Source organism: Vanacampus margaritifer, chromosome 2 (assembly GCF_051991255.1).
Source record: "Vanacampus margaritifer isolate UIUO_Vmar chromosome 2, RoL_Vmar_1.0, whole genome shotgun sequence".
In the NCBI taxonomy this organism is placed as follows: Eukaryota; Metazoa; Chordata; class Actinopteri; order Syngnathiformes; family Syngnathidae; genus Vanacampus; species Vanacampus margaritifer.
In genome coordinates, this window is record NC_135433.1 from 40,331,104 (window position 1) to 40,353,712 (window position 22,609).

General features: G+C 41.9%; 1 protein-coding gene across 2 annotated transcripts in view; it reads left to right on the forward strand.

Annotated features, from left to right (window-relative positions):
• The window catches only part of LOC144042918 (enhancer of polycomb homolog 1-like), a 42,284-nt gene that overhangs the window by 17,048 nt on the left and 2,627 nt on the right, over positions 1-22,609 (forward strand). For both annotated transcript variants that reach the window (XM_077556016.1, XM_077556015.1), the window contains 11 exons: positions 10,962-11,121; positions 14,859-15,004; positions 15,104-15,310; positions 15,390-15,538; positions 16,944-17,079; positions 17,165-17,326; positions 17,431-17,520; positions 17,592-17,740; positions 19,695-20,059; positions 21,389-21,510; positions 21,585-21,723. In XM_077556016.1, the coding sequence (XP_077412142.1) occupies positions 11,022-11,121; positions 14,859-15,004; positions 15,104-15,310; positions 15,390-15,538; positions 16,944-17,079; positions 17,165-17,326; positions 17,431-17,520; positions 17,592-17,740; positions 19,695-20,059; positions 21,389-21,510; positions 21,585-21,723 (1,765 nt within the window). In that variant the 5' untranslated portion in view covers positions 10,962-11,021. The remainder of the gene's footprint in view (positions 1-10,961; positions 11,122-14,858; positions 15,005-15,103; positions 15,311-15,389; positions 15,539-16,943; positions 17,080-17,164; positions 17,327-17,430; positions 17,521-17,591; positions 17,741-19,694; positions 20,060-21,388; positions 21,511-21,584; positions 21,724-22,609) is intronic.

Here is a 22,609-nt window from a genome sequence, read left to right on the forward strand (position 1 = left end):
TACTCTGTCTGAAAAAATTGATTTCAGCGCATCCTTATTTTCATGTTCATCTTGTGGTTGCGTGTAGGTTTTTTTTGTGGCCTCAGTTGTCGTTCTGTGAAAAGTGACGGTTGCTCAGCACGTGGTCAATTGTATTTGTTTTTGGATTGCCATGTTTTTGTTTAGTTTTTTTACTGTTTGCACTTGGCTAGAAAGGCCGCTCGCTGTCTGTGGTCCTGGTGAAAATCCACAGGCATCTGAGAGACGCACACACACTGACCTTGACTTAGCTAGAATGTGGAGCATGTCATTGTGGAAAGTGGGTCTTTCACAGCTGACACTGTATTCGACAGGTTGCATGGGTTGTTACATGGAAGACTGACAAGCTGTCGCTTAAAGAAGTGAGGGCGTGTACACATGGGTTTTGGGGGAAATGTGTACTGTTTTTACCTTAAATACTGTTTCACTCATCCACTCACTAAAACGATTGACCTTAGTGGGAATTCACTTAGTTTTGTAGATGTTTCAGTTAACGCCTTTGTTTGATTTAATTTGATTTCATAAGGCTTGTTTTACTTAAAAGTAGCATTCAAGGATAGGGGTGTAAATTGCCAAGTACCTGGCGAGTCGAATCATAGTTCACGATTCAATTCAATACCGATTTATCCCGATACCAATCTATAAATTGATTATTATGTTTTTTTTGTTTGTTTTTTAAACTCCAATTAAGAAAATACTAATCAGTAAACTTGTACATGGACACTGTAAGATTTGGATGAAAATATATTTATCTGAAAATCCAGGTGGCATTCTGTTTCATGTTTGAACAGCACTGAAATAAAATATTAAGGCTTAATGTTCCATTGATATAACATTCTTCCATGCTTAATGTGTAAATCCTAACCCTCAGTAAGACGTTTTGTTTAATATACCCATAAAAAATGTATGTTTAAAAGTCGATTCGGCCACATATTGAATCGATTCGAGAAACTGTAATATCGCGATATATTATCGAATCGATTTTTTTCTAGCACCCATATTCAAGGATTTAAGGTACAAATGTTGTGAGGAATAAGCGGTTCAGAAAATGGATCTTCTGTTACTATTTGTTTGGCCTTTGTGCCAAGGTCTTGTCATACAAATGCTCATGCTTTTTGTTTCTAAGATGAGGGTACAAAAACGGGATCTTTTGGTTTGTGTACAGCACGAAGACTCCATTTACATTCAATTAGTCTGTTAACATGTTTGATCCCATTCATTTTCCATCATTCTCTTTTTTCAGACATGAACATCAGGTTTCTGAATGGCAAACATTTTTTACAGTTCTGACACATACATGGCACATGTTAAGTAGAAAAACATTCTGATGTTAGTTTGTGCTTTAGCCTTCTGTGTTGACCTCTTGTAATGTGCTAGAATTTTTTTCCAAGTCCATGATACTGATTGGCTAACATGGTCCTCCTTGTTTGTGTAACATGGGGTCTTTGGTTTACATTAAAACAGCATTCCCTTCCTACATCAGCGGTAAAACCCCAGTTGACCTTAAGCAAGCCACGCCCCCAAACAGCCAAGGTCCGTTAAACTTGTATCCGCTTCATTGAAATCCATTGCAAAATCGATCCACAAAACCTTTGTCCGCTTCAATAAAACAATACCAAAAAAAAGTTCCAACAACAGGGATGTGATTTTTCCGTTAATTCGCAGAATTCCGCTTTTTTTTTTACCCCCCACCCCCCAAAAAAATCCCGATTTTTTTTATTTTTTTTTTATTTTTATTTTTTTAAAGTAGTTCATTGTGTATGCACATGACTCCGACAGATAACATCTTCTGCTATAACAAAGACATTTGTGGTATGCTCTAATATGAGTTACTTTTCATTTGGTCATGATACAATTATTTGTTCATGAAATTTGAACTCTTCAACATTATTTATGTGTTAACTTAGTTATCACATTAGTTAGATATGATGATAATCTCAGTGATAGTTTTTAAAAGCAAAGGCAGTCCAATGTTTTTGAATGTGACTGATTTTGAGTTGACTAAAACTGCCATTTCATATGGGATAGTTCAATATACATTGAAAATTTATGCTGTTGTTTTGTCTATTTCTTTGTCATGTGAGTGCATTGAAAGTACTTAAAAACACGGAAAACCCATGAGCTCTGGACCTAGCTGGGTGCCAGCGGCCCCCAGACCCCCGGCTAAATTTTCAGATAATTTCACTTTGGTCAAATCACATCCCTGCAACAAGCTGTGGACCCCAACAAGCTAAATAGTGAATTGTGTCTTTTAATAATTTTAAACTTGCTTTAAATATGTGGGATAGTTTCAGTTGATACCTGACGTAGACCAGGCTTCCCTATTTCTGGTCCTCGAAGGCCGTATCCTGCAGGTTTAGTACTTGGTTGCTATGTACATTTATCATCATTTGTGAATTTGTGGTGAAGAATATCAGGTTATTATTAAACAAAGTTAGCTAGTTCCTGACCACGCTAGCATGTTACAACAAAAACAACGACATTGTTCATTCATCACTTATTTTCGTAACCTTAAACAACATTTTCATCTTTTGAACGGCTGGGAAAGGAAAATTAGAAACCTTAACTCTATTCACTGCCACTGACGTTTAAAGACGTCAAGTAAAAACCTACGCTTCACTGCCAATGACGTCAAAAGACGTCATCCAATGATTTATTTATTTTTTTGAAACGGGTAGAGGAAACCCTTCCACATGTCTGGTGAAAGTTTCAAGTCTGTCTGTTGTGCCTAAGGACTATTTTTGGCCCCTAGAGGGCAGCGATGACTCTCTTTTGACAAGATCGGGTGGGCGTCAGTAGAGGCGGAGCTAGAGCGTCGAGCAGGAGATGAGAATGGAAGACAAAGGAAAAATGGCGGCCGGTCGCGAGGAGCTCACGCCCGAGACGTTTTTTTCAAAGACCAAAAGCATCGCTGAAAAAGCACATTGTTGACGACGATGATCATCATCGATGATGAAGATGAGGGTGGTGACTCCGTGGTTGAGAAGCATTGACGCGGCAGTAGAAGACGCTAGATGGAGGAGGGAACGGGCAATGGCGTGCGTTTGCAAGCAGCTCTACACTTACAAGACGAAAGGCATCGACCAACGCTAAAATAGTACATTGATGACGACGGTGATCATCCTCGATGATGATGAAGGTGAATCCGAGCTTGACGGCGAAATTGGAACCGCTGACGCGGCGCCTATGACGGAAAACGCGGAGCGCAACCGAGCACGCTCAGGCGGACGTTCAATCGGACGACGAAGAGTGCCCCGAGTCCAATGCATATTCATCGGAGGAAGTGTGTACAGTCTGCTACTTGCTTTTTATTCCCCGGAAAAAAAGGCCGTCAAGAAAGTGTAACGTTTGCACGCAAAACGGACCAATGTGAAAGTGAAAGTAAACTATTGTGCGAGTCCTGGCGTCTCCTTGCACGCAGGAGAGCGTTACAAAAGGAAAAACTGTATTTGAAACATCCACATAATTGTAAGTAGTACCACAGTTGCACACATTTGTAAATAGTTTGCGAAATTGTTTTGTCAAATTGTTACACTGTTGAATGGAAATAAACGTATTTTGCAATCAAAAAACACTTTTTCATTGTTGGTGAAAGCGTTTTACAGAAGTAAAGCACTATTTAGGTGTTTGTGGCATCATTCATGGACAAAAAGAAGTGTACAATTCACTAGAGTGCATGAAATAACATCGTTTCACAAAAAGCTCTTTTTCTCCGTTTTTTGTTTCAAAAGAGAGAATTTCGGTGAAAGTAACCATTTTCTATTGTTGATTACTGAAGAACGGAATAAGGTAGAAACAAACTTTTTTTTTCTGATGAAAGCTGAGAGTCCAATCTTTCATTTGGTAGTATGTGTGTTTCCATAGTCCAAACACAACATTTTCTGTGAACCTTGAAAGATCACTCAAAATGCTTAAATCGGCTGGCAGTGGGGACAACCCGTTTCTGAAAACGTCTGGCAGTGAAAGAGTTAAGGAGGGTATTTGGAGAGATCTCAAAATCGAGTATCTTGACCACCATATCAATTTTTAGCAAGAGCTCGTAGCCACGGCTAGTGACTCACATACAGTACATCATGAACACATTATGTTAAAAGCATTTTTACCATCTTACAATGACACTTACCTGAATCAAAATGGTCACAACACACTTTGGTAGACGTTGTCGGTTGGAAATCCCTTTCGATTTATCATTGCATTTCTGAACACTTCTTTGTCCATTCCCATTTGTCATTCCATGGACCCGTGAACGGCACACGTGTGGCACATGATGTCATGTGAATACTATCTGTAATCGGCCCTGCAGAAGCCTAATAATGATCCTGATCTTTAGAATCAAGTGTGTTGGAGGACTGAAACATCAAAATTCTGCAATACTCCGGCCCTCGAGGATGTAGATCTTTTTTCTTATCTAGTTCCTTGTTTGAAAGCCTTAAAATAAACTTATAAACATTTTGTTCACATTCCCACCATGCATTGACCGGGTTTCCTCTGAAGCAGTGGGCATGCCACCAGATGAGCTCGCCTCTCCTCCCCTGTCCATACCCTCGAGGCTGTCTGTCACTTTAAGTGTCACTAGTGGCGTCTGGGATAGTGACGGTGATGGATGCGCTCATTTTTGCGAGACTATTTCGGAATGCCGGACTGCTCATTGTGAATTCCGCTTATTCGCTTCCACCCAAGTTCATTTGTTTTCCAGCAAATAGCACAGCCCTACCAAGTAAACAAACAATCTTGATTGGTTTTGGCCGTGTGCTCTTTTTGGCTCAAGGCTGTTTGATTGTGTGTGCGTGCCTGCGCCTGGTGCCTTGGAGATGCTATGGTATGCCATCTTAAATTCATTGAAGGGAGGTGAGGAGCATTTGATAAAGAATGATGCCGCTTTTCCATTAGCCCCGCACGGCACGCTACCACACCGCACCTCACGGAACGAAACTACACAGCCGCCATTGCATTTCCATTACAACAGGCGCGTGGTGGGAAGGGGCCAGGCTCATTTGAACTGTCCAAGCCAAGCTTGCACTCCCGTAGTGCGTTCGGCTCTGCCACATTTCACGGGTGACAAGTCGCGCCAACATTGAACCGTATTCACAATTTCATATGGATCACCATAGATGAAATATTGCGATCTTGATTTTACGACTGGCTCGCTGCTTGCACTATTTCTGAATGGACAACTCTGCCTCATTCATTTAACTGTGGCTCGAGCTCTCATTCAAGTGAAGAACAAGCGAGCGGTGTGCACACGTGATTTTTTATTTTTTTTTAAACCACAATCATTACAAATCCATCCACGAGTACCTTGTAAATTGTAAATATAGTTCAGCGTTGTTGTAAAACATGATTATATTTATTCTATATACTGTATTTTTATGACTTTGGCGAAGACCGGCGGGCGCCTCTGCCTCTCTCGCATAAAACCAGGAAATGGGCGTGTGACACGGCCCTGCTCGGCCCCAGACGACCTGCGCTGTAGAACCACTTCTGAGATTGTTCTAAACAGTGGTTCCGTTGTAACCGCTCGGTGGAAAAGCACCATTAGTTTTGTATGTGGCTACTTGGAAATAGGAGTGGTTGCCCCTTGTACCTCGAAGTAGTCTGGTTGGTATCTGTACACTGTGGCTGTCCCATTTATAATTTTATAGTTCTGCCACGTTGTAGTCACACTCTGAAGTTTGGTCGGATTGGAACGTGAGAGAACATGATTTATTAGAAAGTTTTAGTGCATTTCAGATAGGGCTGGGCGATCTTGTAAATATAGAATATCATGATTTTGGGTGGGTCTCAGTCCTGTTACTACGTCTTCTCTAGACTCACAATCAACAAGTGAGTGACGGTGAACTAACGTTAGATGCGGTATGTCAGGTCACGACACGCAAAAAAACAAAACTAATTTAATTACATTTTCTTGAAAACTTTTTAGGTGGCGGCCAGTAGGGCTGGCTATTGCCAACAACCTTACGATACGTATCACAATACAGGGGTCACGATGCATACATATACATGTCGCGATACATATGTATCCCAATACATGATATTCAAGGCATATTTTACATTAATGGACTTGCATTTTTAGTATAACAGTCATATGTATACCTAAATGATATGTTTATTATGCTGTATGGAATTATTTTTTTTTTTTTTTAAGATGCTCATCTGGTTTAACACCAAGCGGCAAGCCTGGTCTAAATGTGCACGCACTGCAGAGCAAGGAGTAGATTTCACACACACTAAGAAATTTTATGAATTAGGGCTTGGCGATATGGACCAAAACTCATATCCCGGTTTATTTTGGCTTGATATCGATATACGATATGCAGTGCTGCTCAAAAGTTTGTGAACCCTGCAGGCATGGTCAGATTTTTTTGTATAAAATTTTATATAAAATATTGAGACAAGTTTCTCAAGTTTAGAAATAGGAATGCTGTCCCATTCTTGTCTAACACGCGTCTCTCTAACTGTTCAACTGTCTTGGGCTTTATGATGCGCCAAATGTGCTCAAGAAGTGGACTGCAGGCTGGCCATTTCAATACCCGGATCCTTTTCCTATGCAGCCATGATGTTGTAATTGGTGCTGCATGTGGTCTGGCATTATCGTGTTGACAAATGCAAGATCTTCTTCGAAAGTGATGATGCCTGGATGGGAGCATATGTTGTTCTCCAATCTGAATATACCTTTCTGCATTGACGATGCCTTTCCAGATGTCTGACAACAAAACAGGTTTCCACTTTGCCACACTCCATTTTAAATAACCCCTGGCCCAGAGAAACGCCTGCGCTTCTTGGTCTGCTTTAGAAACGGCTTCTTCTTTGTACTGTCGAGTTTCATCTGAAACGGTGGATTGTGTTCACCCACAGTGTTTTCTGGAAGTATTGCTGAGCCCTTTCTGTGATTTCCTTTACAGTAAGCATTCCTGTTTGCGGTGCAGTGCCGTTTAAGAGGGTTGAAGATCATGGGCATTCAGTCAGATTTTTCGGCCTTGACCTTTACATAGAGATTGTTCCAGATTTTCTGAATCTTTGGATGATGTTATGCACTGTAGATGATTATTACTTCAACCTTTTTGCAATTTTTCACTGGTAAACACCTTTCTGATATTTCTCCACTGTCTTTCTGCACAACATTGGAGGAATTGGTGATTCCCTATCCATCTTTGCTTCTGAGAGACACTGCCACTCCGAGAAGGTCTTTTTATACTCTAATCAAGTTGCCAATGGACCTCATTAGTGGTAACTGGTCTTCCAGCTGTTTTTGTTATAAGTGCAATTGACTTTTCCAGCCTCTTATTGCTACTTGTCCCAACTTTTTTTTAGATTTGTTGGCACCATGAAATTTACAATACATTTTTTTCCCCCTTAAAATGATACACATCTCTCAGATAAACTTTTGACCTGTCATCTATGTTCTATTCTGAACAAAATATTGAAATTTGGCACTTCCACATAATTGCATTCAGTTTTTTCCACAATTTGTATAGTGTCCCAACTTTTTGGGGATTGGGTTTGTAAAATAACCTTATTAAATGTTTAGTCATAGCCCAATCTACAATGCTGACATTAAAAATAATGGACTTGAACAAAAAGAATGATATTGTCATTCATTATTGAGCAAAAGTTGTTGATTTAAGAAAAACTCAGATTTCATGGGTGCAAAAGTATGTGAACATCTCACTTAATCGGACATCGCACCTCCTTTTGCAATGATAACTTCATCCAAACACTTTCTTTAGTGACTTATCAGTCTTTCGTATCTACTTTGGGGGATTTTTGCCACACTTTTTTGCAAAATGCAGCCAATTGAGAGAGGTTAGATGGCCGTCTAACATAAACTGCCCGCTTCAGGTCCTGCCACAGTATTTTTGAAAGAATTGTATGTCAGGATTTTAACTGGGCACATCCAACATGAACCTTGTTCTTCAGACATTCCTTGGTTGCATTGCTGGAATGCTTTGGATTATTGTCATGTTGCATGATCCATCATCTACCAGGCTGTAACTTCACAAAGGACGGCTTCAGGTTATGATCCAGGATTTTCCTCTGAATTCATGATTTCCTCGACTATGTGGAGTTGTCTAGGTCCTGAGGATTAAAAGCCAGCCCAGAATTTAACATTCTCACCACCCTGCTTCACTGTAGGGAGAAGGTTATTTTGCTAGTATGCAGTGTTGACTTTTCACCAAACATGACTGTTTTACTTGTGACCAAACAATTCAATTTTGGACTCATCTGTCCACAGAAGGGACTTCCAAAAAGCTTCAGGTTTGTCCAGGTATTCTTTGGCAAAGTTGAGATGGGCATCTTTGATCTTTTTTTGTGAGCAGAGGCTTCTACCTAGCAAGCCTCCATTGAAAGCCTTGCCGATTGACTTTTCTTCTGATTGTTGAAGCATGCACATGTGTCCCAGATGCAGCAAAAGAGGTCTGCAAATCCCTTGATGTGATGCACAGATTGGCTTTCACCTGAATTATCATTTGTCTTGTGGGTCTTGCTGATATTTTAGAAAGTCATCCACTTCTAGGCTGCATATTAGTAATTTTCAGTGTTTTCTAGTTGCAGATGGGAATGATGAAACTCAATTTTTTTAGATGACTTTATAGCTTTCCCCAGACGGGTGTGCTGTCACTACCCACTTCCTGAGGTCCCTTGAGATTTCTCTTCCTCTCAGCATGACTGACCTGTTTCAGTCAGTGATGCACATTTTCTTCGCTAAACCTCTTATTTCATTGGTTCATTTCAGTGGTTAGTTTAGCTACCAATTTGTCTTACCTGATCCTACTTGATTGCTTGTTTTAAGCAATGAGGCTCAGTGTTCTTTTACTTTTGCACCTTCATGAATTGACAAAAACTCTTTTAATTAAGTTTTGACTACACAATTTATAAAAAAGAACAATGCATTGAAATGCTAAACTTACTCCTGTTATATCGTATAAAATGTAATGGTTGTGTATGTGTGTGTGTGTGTGTGTGCATATATGTGTGTATAAATGTGTGTGTGTGTGTATATATATATATATATATATATATATATATATATATATATATATATATATATATATATATATATATATATATATATATAAATGTGTGTGTGTGTGTGTGTGTGTGTACACACACACACACACAAGTAGTTTTATTGAAACCAGATATTTCAGTGAATAGTGGCTAAATCAAATGAAAAGTAGGTTTCTTCACCTGGTTCATGAAAATGTTCAGTTGTTCAAATAATAAAATGTAAATATAAATGCTGCATAACCATTTTTAAACTAAATCTCTGCAAGGTGCACAGTTAAATAAAAATATATCTTCAATAAAAATAGCCTATGAACTATAATCAGCCAATCTTTTTCTGAGATCTATTCATGAGAAAAGTGCAATATAAATGGTTTACTGAAATAAAACTACAGAATTTCTTCCCCTTTCTGAAAAATCCACAGATGCAAATAAGGATTATTACAAAAGAGCAAAATATGACAAACCCTAACTTGTGGACTTACAACTGGGGCTTCTGTAGCGTGCAGCTTCACACACTTTATACTTAAGTTTGTGGTACTGTTAAGGGGGCGAAAAGTATTTGTATTGCTTCCACCCCTTGCTAGAACTTGTCTATCGCACTCCTCTCAGTGTAGTGAGTTTTTGCTAGCTGGTCGCTATTCACATTCATGCTTACCAACTCCTTGTTGTCAGGCGGCTCGCTGTTGCTCGCCGGGCCTGCTTGCTCCCTCCCTACATATTCTGATTTCTTCTTTCTTTTTTTAACAAATCAATTCTTCCGCCGCACTTTGCGTGTTAGAGGAGAGGAGAGACAAGTGCTTCACAAGTACTAAGTGTCCCCCCTCCCGTGCACTAAAGAGGAGGGGCGGGGGTCGCACGGGGCAGTGAGACTCTGACGGAGCACAGCAGAAGCGCAGCAGAGCAAGGATCAGAGCGCAAGTTTGAACACAGCAGAAGCGCAGCAGAGCAAGGATCAGAGCGCAAGTTTGAACTATATCGATATAGAGGAAATAGTCTAATTCCATATTCCGTTTAAAAATATATCTATATAATTTTTATATAGATATATTGCCCAGCCATATTATGACTAGGCATGAGCTGATATAAGTAAAAATATCAAAGTATTGAAATTATAGCTCAGAAATATGCTTACTTGAAATATTTGCGGAAATAATAACAGCATTTTTTCATGTAACACGTTCTATTTTGTTTTTAAACAAAATATAGAAAACCTTTTAATGGTTTAGAAACCTGTACTATAGTTTATAAGTAAATAAATATTTATTCTTCCTCTGTTATAATTTTTCTTAGTAGGACACAGTATCCAATCACCGATGGGTTCTTTTTTAAAAACAGACTTCACATGTACACTTTTTTATTTTATATATATATTTTTTAAATAAGTTGGCTACAATGCAAAATACACTCATGTCCCTGTCATCTCCGCTGCGCTCATTTGACACGTAGACTAATTGAAGGCAATTTACATCAAAGACTGCTTGTTAAGCACAATGCTTGCGGCCCCTTGCAAGAACCCTGCACATTTAGCATTTTTTTGCGCCACTATTTCTCTACAATCTGCGTGCATACATGCAAGGAATGGCGGTGTTGAAAAAAATCCTCTAACCTCATAATGCACAAGCAGCCTGGAGAGCCCACACCGCGACCTCGCTTGCTCAGCTATGAGCTGCTAAGTATGGCCCGGCCCAGCCCAGCCCTTGGATAATTTTTGACCCCACTTATGCATCTAAGGGTAGAATGCTGTGTTAGAGTAGTAGGGGCCCATAACAACATATTATTGTAAAGTACATTTTTGGGGTTGACTTGCCTTTTAGAGTGTGTGTTTGTGTATATTTCATTTGCTGCTGAGGCAGTAAGCGTCTGTCGAGTGTGACAGCAGGTCTGGAAGTGATGCTAAGTAACACAATTCCATCTCTGTGTGTGTGTGTGTGTAGGAACACCACCTTCAACGGGCCATCTCGGCACAGCAGGTCTATGGCGAGAAGCGGGACAACATGGTCATCCCAGTCCCAGAGGCAGAGAGCAACATCACCTACTATGAATCGTTATACCCCGGAGATTACAAGATGCCAAAGCAGCTCATTCACCTACAGCGTAAGTAGCATATGCCGGAGGCTGAGTCTATCCCAGTGACAAGTTCAGCCTATTTTTATTGTGATGTTTAATTAGTAAACCTGTGAAAGGAGGGTTAAAACTTGGCTTGCGTTAGCTGGGACGATAGCTTTGCCATACGTAGGAGTCCTTCTCCCCACTTTCTTATCAGATCCCCATGATTCATGTAGGTCATCTATTTTGTTTTCTAAATGGCATATTTTGCCGAAAGGTGGGTGATTTTCAGGCCTGTTGATGTTTATTAATGCGGCACCTACCAAATGAGCTTTCAATTAAGTTACCGAAGAAGAGTACACCGGCAAGTTTCAATGACTGTTCTTTCTAACACTTCCTGCGGCACATACAAAATAAAAGTACGTACATATTCCAGCTGTGGGAAGAGGCTTTGTACGGACTCCGCAAGGAAAAGAAAGCATTTGAGTCTGCGTGTCAATTCATATCAGCTGCGGTGGTGTATGTACCCGGATTTGGAGCTCTAGAAGTTTTCCCCAAGGGTTTAATTAATTAATTTATTTATTTATTTTATTTATTTTTTTCGGGTTTAGAGTACCCACTCTTTTTGGAGTCCTTGTATGCTGGAGAGCGCTCCTTCTAGGGACTCTCTCGTTCTGCTGGGGCACTTCAATGTTTACGTGGGCAATGACAGTGAGACCTGGAGGGTCGGGATTGGGAGGAACGGCCCCCCTGTTATTGGACTTCTGTGCTCGTCACGTATTGTCCATGACGAACACCATGTTCAAACATAGGGGTGTCCATATGTGCACTTGGCATCAGTACACCATAGGCCGCAGTTCGATGATTGACTTTGTAGTCCTGTCGGTCAGACATGGCAGACCCAAACGTATTGTGAGGTTCTGCTGGGAACGTCTGGCAGAATCCCCTGTCAGAAAGAGTTTCAACGGCCACCTCTGGCAGAACTTGTCATTGTTGAGGCGGCCGATCTGAGCTGTGGCCGTAAGGTGGTCGGTGCCTGTCGTGGCGCCAATCCTCGAACCCGCTGCTGGACACCAGCGGTTTGAAGAAGTCCCATGGAATGACATTGTAGGAGTTCAGTGAGACCGTGGAAAACGACTTCAAATTCAGGTCCACCATCCGGCGTCTCAGGAGAGGAAATTAGTGCACCATTAACACTGTGTATACTGGAGATGGGGTGCTGCTGACCTTGACTCGGGAGTCGGTGGGGGAGAATACGTCAGAAAACTCAATAACGACACGCCTTCCTTTGAGGAAGCAGAGGCTGGAAACTTTGAGGTGGGCTCTCCTATCTCTGGGGTCAAAGTCACTCAGGTGGTTGAAAAGGCACCGGTGTTTGATGAGATCCGCTCGGAGTTCCTAAAGGCTCTGGATGTTGTGGGGCTGTCGTGGTTGACACGCCTCCACAACATCCCGTGGACATCGGGGACAGTGCCTCTCGAGGAGAACCGGAGGGTGTGCTTCAACTATAGAAGGATCACATTCCTCAGCCTCCCTGGTAAGGTCTATTCAGGGGTGCTGGAGAGGAGGGTCAGTCGGGAAGTCGAATCTCTGATTCAGGAGGTGCAGTGTGGTTTTCGTCCCGATCGTGGAACAGTGGACCAGCTCTACACTCTCTGCACGGTTCTCGAGAGTGCATGGGAGTTCGCCCGACCAGTCTACATGTGTTTTGTGGATTTGGAGAAGGCGTTTGACCATGTCCCTCGGTGAGTCCTGTGGATGGTGCTTCGGGAGTACATGGTACTGAGCCCCCTAGTACGGAATGTTCGGTCCCTGTATGACCGTTGTTAGAGTTTGGTCTGCATTGCCGGCAGTAAGCCGGATTCATTCTCAGTGAGGTGGCGTGCCCCCTCTGAGTCGGGGATGAGATCCTGCCCCAAGTGGGAGGAGTTCAAGTATCTTTGTTTGTTCACGAGTGAACGCAGGATGGAGCGGGAGATCGGCAGGCGGATCGGTGCAGCGTCTGCAGTGATGCGGACTCTGTATCAGTCCGTTGTGATGAAAGAGCTGAGCCAAAAGGCGAAGCTCTCAATTTACCGGTCGATCTACGTTCCTACCTTACCTATGGTCACGAGCTGTGGGTTGTGACCGAAAGAACAAGATGCCAGATACAAGCGGCCAAAATGAGTTTCCTCTTCAGGGGCTCTCCCTTAGAGATAGGATGAGAAGCTTGGTCATCCGGGAGGGACTCAGGGTCGAGCTGTTACTCCTCCATGTTGAGAGGAGCCATTTGAGGTGGCTCGGGCATCTGGTTTGGATGCCTCCCGGACGCCTCCCTGGAGAGTTGTTCCGGTTATGTCCCACCGGTGGGAGGCCCTGGGTTCAACCCAGGACACGCTAGAGAGACTTATGTCTGGCTGGCCTTGGAGCTCCTTGGGATCTCGCCGGAGGAGCTGGTTGAAATGGCTGGGGAGAGTGAAGTCTGGGTTTTCCTCCTAAGGCTGCTGCTCTCTCAACCCGACCCCGGCCTGAAAAGCGGTAGTAAATGGATAGATTAATTTTTTATTTCTAAGATGAAGAAATTACACGAGCCAGGCACTAAGTCAGGCGTTGGCATGCGAGGTAGATAACGTATATTTCAAAATAAAACCGTACATAGCTTGACATTAGTCATTTAAAAGAAAAAAGGAGCTCAAAATCAATGAAACATGACAAAATAACACTAAACACAAAACGTACTTACCAATGGTAGGAGAGCCAAAGTCTTGGAAATAATGTCCAAAAAGCGTACCAATGTGAACGAAAGGCAAGTGTGGCTAATGTTTAAATTTTTACATGTACATTGTGGTCCCGTGGGTGCAGATTTCCGGACACGTACAGCTCACGCACTACACTCGGTCTGAATGAATTGCATCCGTACGGACACTGCGCCGTATCCGCAGCGCATTAATATTGATTTGCGCAATTAAATTGCCTTGTGAGGTTTGTATATAATCACTACCATTTATGCACTTCTACTAATAATTTAGTGTGATAGGTATGTCACAAGATATACCGCTGTAACAGGGTCCCATGATAATGTTCCTAACAAAAAAATACAGACCAATTGTTCTGCAAGTGAATTTCAATAGGTTGGCAGCTCTGCATCTGATTTTTTTTTTTAAGTTAAATTTTATTTTGTTCTTGTTAAAAATAAAGTGATACTGTTGAAACATGTTGCCTTGTTTTTTAGTTGCAGTATTCAGTATGAAAAAAAGGCCATATTTCTGATCAAAAGGTTGGGCTACCTGAAAAATTGTCGGGCTACCTCAATTTCCCTTGTCAGGAGTCCGACTGGCGCCTTAACCAGGCTGGCTAAATCTCAGGCCTGATATTGCATAAGCCAATATCAGTATTTGTTCGATATATTGTGCAGCCCTATTATTTTTATTATGGTTGTAAAACACTATGTATACGGCCATTTGTGTCTCCAATTATCAAATCACTAGGCTTTGATTCTCCATTCTGCACGTTTTTCCAGTGTGGAATGTAAGCCTGTTTAATTGAACTCAAAGCTTATATACCCAAATGAAGCAATTACTTATTCTGTTGTATGAATGGCAACAGTGGATACACAAAGTTAATTTGACTTTCTGCCTTTCACTTTCAAGAGATGAGCAAAGATATATTTAAATGTAAACATTTTTGTACTAGTTAAGTGACATTAGAATTTCTCTTTCAATATGGTCCTGCTGGCAATCATGGTTTTAGTCCATCTATTTGTATGTTGATGATTAAACTACTGCCATGCTTTCCTTCTCTTTCAGCTTTCAGCCTGGACACGGAGCAGCCGGACTACGACCTGGATTTGGACGACGACGCCTTTGTCGCTAAGTTGAAAAAGAAGATGGAGATCAGCCTTCTGCAATTTGAGGAGATGATCGACCGGCTAGAGAAAGGCAGTGGACAGCAGGTTTGTCGATTTGAACACATCTGACATTGTACTACACCTGATGCAGAAGTGGCTGAGGGGAAAAACATTGTAACATACAAACATACGTTTGCTCTTAAGCTGTTGAGTCTTCCCGAGGCCAAGCTGCTGCTCAAGGAGGATGACGAGCTCATCAAGGAGGTGTTTGACTACTGGAGCCGTAAGAGGAAAAACAGCAAGGCGTACTCGCTCATCAACATCATCAAGCAAGAGAAGCGCGACGGCTCCAGCACCAGCGACCCGTACGTGGCTTTTCGGAGGCGTACCGAGAAGATGCAAACCAGGAAGGTGGGTCATCTTGCCTGGTGTCCTTTGAAAGCCTTTTCATCTCAATACTCACTCAGTGTCTCTTAACGTCTCCTGGCAGAACCGCAAGAATGACGAGGCGTCCTACGAGAAGATGCTGAAACTTCGCAGGGATCTGAGCCGGGCTGTCACCATCCTAGAGATGATCAAAAGGAGGGAAAAGAGCAAGAGAGAGCTTCTGCATCTCACGCTGGAGATCTTTGAAAAGAGGTTTGTAATCAAGTCTTTTTCGGCCTGGAGCAATGACCCAATTAGACCTGATTGATTACATTGTCCAAATGTGATAAGACCACCATTTAAAAGCACTTAAAAAAATCCTGAATTTTGATTAAATTAGGCCTTAAATCTGCCATTCACAGTTCCACAGACAGCTGTTTTCTTTTGCAAGTTATATAACGAGTTAGCGCTTTGCATGAATTAGGTGGTGACTCAAATTGAGTAGCAAATTGGCCATTGAAAAGGAACGGCGAATCAGGATGTTTTCTTTGGAGTTATAACGTGACATAGCATTGTACTGTCATTGAGTACTTGTTTGGATGGCCCTTTCGTCTCTGTATGTGTGATGTATCTACGTGGGGAGTGTACATACGTGAAAGCTATGTACGCTGGGAGTGCACGTGTGAAAGCTACGTACATACGCAGTTCATTCGAATGGGCCTCCGGAAGTAGTTAAGGGAATATTTGGCCGACCATCCTGAAACAGGTCATTTTGGCTGACTGCTGCCTAGCTATTAGCAACAATTTAGATGGGTTTAAAATGAGACCAGGGAATGTCGCGACATCCTGAAGATTAAAATAAATTACTGTAAAGTAAAAAGGTTAACCTTTCCATGTGTTGACAAGCCAGTGTAGGCTACGCACCACTACATTTGAATGATGTCAACATATGATCAAGATAAAGCCCTATAAGTGCATTCCCATTACTATTTTGATCAAATTGAATTTTTCATTTGTTGAAGAATGTGTTACACTGAGTAACCTGCTCGACTTGATTCAGTCGTTCAGTGGTTAAATACGAATAGCAAATGCGGATTTTGGGTGCAAGTCCAAGCCTATTAATATTATATTACTATATGTGATGCGTTTTCACAAAATCAGGCTTATGGGTGGGTAGGTGTGGGAATTGATAAGATTTTTACATTTCGATGCCATTTTTGATCCTGCTTAACAATTCGATTATCGATTCTTTTTTTGGGGGGGGGGGGACAAACAATAAACAGGTAGATTATACCCACATCCACTTTGTGTTAATTGTAACTGTAAACAAAGATACAGGTTTAAAAGTAACATGACCTTACAAAAACAGCATTGACGTTTTAACATTAGCATTTACTAACGGTACATTCTACAAAAAGACAAACTGGCATTAACATAAACTGCGTTTCCATTAGTGTTTCGCAAAAATAAAAACTATATTGTACTGTTTCAATAAAGTACAATTTTGACTTGTAGGTGTTTCTATAGAAGCGTTTTTCGCTTCTGAGACGCAATTCTTGCAATGTCCTGTCTCGTGAGATCTTGCAGTTCTGTGGGAGGTGCTCATATGATGTATATGGAAGACGAACACCCGCAGTTGTTAAGATTACTTTAAAAAAAATGCCGTTTTTTTCTCCAGGAATGTCATGTCGGACTACGGTGGTGAGGTGCTGGCCGAGGTTCTGGCAGAGCGGGCGCTGGTGAGGCCGCAGATAATCCCACTAGTGCCGCTCACCAACCAGTATCACATGGACCACAAGGACTACAAGTCCAAGGTGAGCACATTGTCATCAAAGTCCTTATTGGGGACCTCGTTAGTAGTCCTCGAGTTGAACCTGTATCTCGGCATCCCCGCTCAAGCCTGAAAAGACGGAAGCCCCTCGGCAGAAGAGGAAATATGAGAAGAAACAGAAGACTCTTCCGCTTTCAGCTGGCGCTGCGCACCACCATCATGGTCCTGCAGTCTTCAACGCTAAGGACCTGAACCAGTACGACTTCCCTAGCTCAGATGAAGAGCCTCAGGTGCTAGCTCGCAGATCATTGTCCTTTGCTGGCATCTAGAGGCCGCTTGGGAAACCACAGCACAAAAGAGCAGAAGTCAATCAGATTTTTTTTGTCGTCTACAGCTGCACTCGGGCTCTTCAGAAGCTGAGGAAGAGAACGACCCAGATGGCGCCTATGCTTTTCGAAGGAAGGCGGGCTGCCAGTATTACGCTGTGAGTGTCAGACTCATTGTCATCATCGTTGAGCTTTGTGAGATTGAGTGTGTGTGTGTGTGCAATTTCAGGCTCGTCATGATCGAATGGGTGCCTGGCCGTGGTCCCCAGGCTCGGAGGGCGGCCTGGCACATGCCCGGTACCGCTACAGTCTCACTACGCTCACCGTACCGCGACGATGCCAGGGCCTGGCCCGACGACGCCTGGGACGAGGGGGCAGGTAATGCCCCGCACTCCACCACCACTTCATTTTAGATACCCAACTTTTTTTTTCTGGGAGAAAAAAATACCTTTTTTATGGCAGCTGTAATGAGAATCAGTTATGATATTTTAGTGTTTGCATAGTGGTGTGGTCCACTACATACGTTTGAGTACTCGTTGATGCCAAGCACTGATACTTGGTAATGGCATTCAGTCTGGCAACTGCCACACGGTCTGCCTGAGCGAAGTTCATCATCCATTTTGCAGAGTATAATTTGGGAGTTGGTTAAAAATGTTGTCACAGTGTTTACCTTTAAGTAGCTCCACATTGCTGACATTGCTTTTGGTGTGGTAGTATGGGAGCATTTATTTTTAACGTCTGCGAGGTCAGATGTTCAATACCATAATATCAAATATCCTTTCTATAACAGGTATAATTCATAAGCATCATAATTCCACTGACTACGTTTACATGCAGGCAATAACCGTTTTAAAACGCAAATATTTGCTATATTCGTACCTCGATTGAACGGCGCATTGTTTTTCGCTGTGCGCATGTTCTCTGTTTTCTTCATCTTCTTTTCTTCTTTTTCACTTATTTGAATTTGCAAGGAATCTTGATTTTTGTAGTAACGACTTGTATACGCAGCTCTGTCCCACTCACTATTGACCATTTGCACCGACATCACGTGACTGCCCTATGACGGACGGCGGAAGGAAATGATTGTTGAATGGAAGTGGACGTGACCCGGAGCAACTTAGTGACTTAGCGACTGCTGTTTTACAAATTAAAAGTTATTATTGCCCATAGAGCCATGGAATCTACTACTTCAATCAAAGTTGCCTGTCAGTCAAAGTTGCACACTTAGTCGGGAGTTATAGAGCGCAATATTTACTTAAATTGGAGACAATATACCTTGTAATGCAAAGGTAAAACTCGTTAATCCTGCTAACTGACTTCTTTTTACATAGTTTGTTCTATATTGAAACGCTGTGATGATGTTATGTTACTATGTTTACTAGCATGGAGCAAATGACTATCGTAGTGGCAAGCTATGCGGTAATTTAATGAATATGACTCCGGCTCCAGAGTGAAAAACAAAGACACAAGACGAAATCCCCCATTATTATCAAATGCACTTAATAGCTTTGAAGAAGGTAAATTTTCAAACTAAGCTGTGTGTTCGTGCTGTTGGAGTGGACACTAATTATGTGGCTCGTTAATGTGATTTGAAACACGCAATTCGACACCTCTGTTACAATCTTTGTTATACAGTGTACGTTTACTAGTAAAATGAATGAACATTTATCTACTAATTACAACATTTATCTACTAACCTCACAAAAAAATGATCGCTGCAAATCCGTGAATACTTTGTGGACTGCCAGTTCTTTCTGTTGATTGCTGCTATCAATCGACGTCTTTTGTCTTCATTAGTTAGGTATGCGATAAAAAGCAACATTTGGTTTACTCCTTTGTCTGTCTGTACAACCAAACGCACAGCAAGATATGACCATTTTTATAAGATAATCGATTGGATAAAGAACCTTACGCTGTATGAGATTCAATATTTACAATACAGGCAAATGGCTATTTTGCCGTCCAGCGTCCCGTAGGGGGTGTTCCCATGATGGCTGTGACATCACGTGCAAAAGGTCAATAGGAGCCTCGCTTGAACACATTGATTTTTCTGTGGCGTTTTTGCCATAGAGACAAACGCCACAGTTGGTGTCTTTACACACATACATACAAGTATATAGATCTGTGCTTCTTGCGTGTAACCCACCAGAAATACTCAATCCGGTATAAACAAACATGACAAGGCAGCAAAGAACCACACTTCTCCAGCGAGCGTACTGAGTGACAAAAATATAATGTCTTTTATTGAACATAGTATGGTTAAAGTGCAAGCGTCTGGTAGTTTGTGTCACACTATTGCCAGTGTCATGACGATTGTATTCTTGCCTTCTAGGGTCTTACTGGATCGAGCTCACTCAGACTACGACAATGTTTTCCATGAACTGGACCCGAAGACGCTGGACTGCACGCCGCCTCCGTCGGGCTCACCCGCTACCAGCAAATTTGCCAGTACCTCACCAACCAATACCTCAGACAGAAGCTCCTCCTCGCCACCCTCGGACCTCAGTCAGATTCTTTTGAGCATAAAGGCGTGCCGGTGGCGCCACTTCAGACCACGGACGCTACCGCTGCACCAGCTGGACAATGCCCACCCGTTGTTCCGTAGGCTCAGTCGCTGCATCAAGCGGCCGCTCACCAATATTGGGCCATCCACCCATCGCGTCATACCGCCTGGACCGCCACCTCAGCCCCATGTTGGTAAGTCCTGCGTGCGTTATATGTAAAATGTATGTATCTTTGGTCACTGACCAGCAACCAAATTCATACCGTCTGCATGAATGCCAGCAGAATGTAACTACTCTACCAGTGCAGGATAAAAATAAAATAAAAAAAACTTCAATAAAATTTAACAAAACAAAAAAATACTTTACATTTAATATTTTATTGGTGGTTTTGGTTTTTATATCATGTCCAACAAGCCTTTGCATCATGTCAAACTAGGGCTGTGCGATCTTAAAGTTATATACAATATAAGGTATAAATTTTGCTGAAGGTAGCGTTAGCAACTAGCCACTAACGGGACCGTCAACAAATAACAGCGTTCGACGAGCCAAACTGCAGCTGCATTCAAGTACTGTACTGTACTGTCGGACATTTCAAACTCAGACAGAAAAAAGTTCATCAATGTATTAACCGTTAATAATTGCAAATATTTAAACAATGTAAGCTTTCTATCAATCTATAAAAGCTGGCATACATTAAGAAGAATGTTGGGTGTGATGTCACTATTTATTTTTTTTTAACAGTTGTCCAACTAGTCACTTCTGTTTACAATATCAGATCATCTACTCGGCTTCCATTCTCCATTCTAGTTGTTGGTATGTCAATGAATCAAAAAGAAAGAATAAACCTGCTTTTTTTTTTTATAGAATTCTTATAACATTTACCATAAAGAAATAGGAGCACCTTTTCTATAGTCCCTTTTAAACAGGCATTAAAACAAAACATTGAATAGGAAATACACAGTCTAAGCCATATTATAGCAGTTTTATTTTATTTTCATCAGTTGCCTGAGTTACACCAAGCCTTACAACTATAGTATGAACAGTATATGCTTTGTTTTAAAATAGTCACCACTATTAAAACACTATCTCCTGTGTTCTTCTTTGTGGCCATCCTCTTCCTTGACAATCATGTTGGTGCGGTTCAATAAAAAAAAAGTAGTACAGTATTGTGTGCAAAGCCTCAAAAAACAATCCAGGGTTGCATTTTGTTTCTATTGCTTCGCTTGGTGTGAAGCGAAGGGTCGCCTGTCAGCCGCGTAACTTGGTGTTTAGCAGGCCTTAGTCAAAGCACTGCTTGGTGCTCTGATGAAACAAATGCTTTACAAACGTATCTAGTTTATATGAAATATTCTAGTCTCTGTTGTCTGTTGTCTTACCGTCATGCATTGAAATGTGCTGTTGAAGCAAGCGTTCACACAGTCTCCCGCGTCGTGTTTGGGACCCCATGTCGCTGAATCAAAGTGCGTTCCCTCCTCTGACTACTAGTCCATGTGTGTAAACAAGCTGTGTTTGCACGTGTCAGCCCTGACAGCTGAGCAGTTCCAGCAACACCAAGACCAGTTGGTGCAGATGCAGAAGGAGCAGCTGGAGCAGCAGCAACTTCAAGCTAACATAGCCACCACTGCCCACAGCACAACAACACAGGTGATCACGATGACTAACTTGGGCTCACACTACCCACCTCCACAATTCTAATCTCTCTCTTTTCATCCCTTCAGGTGTCTGCCAACACGTTGGACCAAGCCAGCGCGCAGTTCGCAGCCTCGGCCCTTGTCACCACCGAGCAAATCCTAGCTTTGAAAACCAAGGAGGAGCTCAGCCTGGGTGGCAGCATCAACGGCATCTTATCTCCCTCAGGTATGTCTTATTGGTCAGCACACTTGAAAATATATGAAACTTGGAAAATGAGAGTCACTTAAAAATTAAGTAGGACGTTGAAGCATCAAAGGTCTTAAAAACCCTTTCACACTGAGACAAGTTGACAACCCAGAGCAACATCATGACCAGCATCATTGATACACGACCACGTCAGCCAAATATATCTACATACCAAAGATAACATAATATATGTAACCGTAATTTATGGACTACAAAGTGCACCTGATTAAGTCGCAACAGCTAAATTTAGCCAATAAAAAAAATATGTCCATATATTGGCTGAAGAGAAACTAGAAATGCCAGTGCACAAATCCCACCACTGCTACATGTGTAGTGTAGGCCGTTTAAAAATAGTTCGACAGACAAAAACACTCAAGAACCTGCTGGCCTTGTTTAGTCAACACAATTTTAAGTGAACACTCCCTCGTAACCCACGTCCATACGTCATCACTCTGCAGCTGTCGGTTATTAACAGCATGCACCAAATAAGACATGACGCAAGGAACAAAACCAGTCAGAACTTGTCTTTTGCAAAAGAGGGAAGAGAACCAGGGTCTTCCAAAGATCGACTTCCTCTGTGCTTTTTATTACAAAGTAGGCAGTTACAAGTGGTGTGTATGTGCGTACGCGCGTGTGTACTTGTACATATTACATTGTGAGGACCAAAATACGTCTTTAACCAACAGATTGAGGACAATTTTGTGAAGTGAGGACATTTTGGCCGGTCCTCACAACTCGACCTCTTTTTGAGGGTAAAGACTTGGTTTTAGAGTTAAGGTTTGAATTGGGTTATGGTTGAGGTTAGGGTAAGGAATGGGGGCTAGGCAATCATTTTTGATGGTTGGGGTTAGGTGAAGGGGCTAGT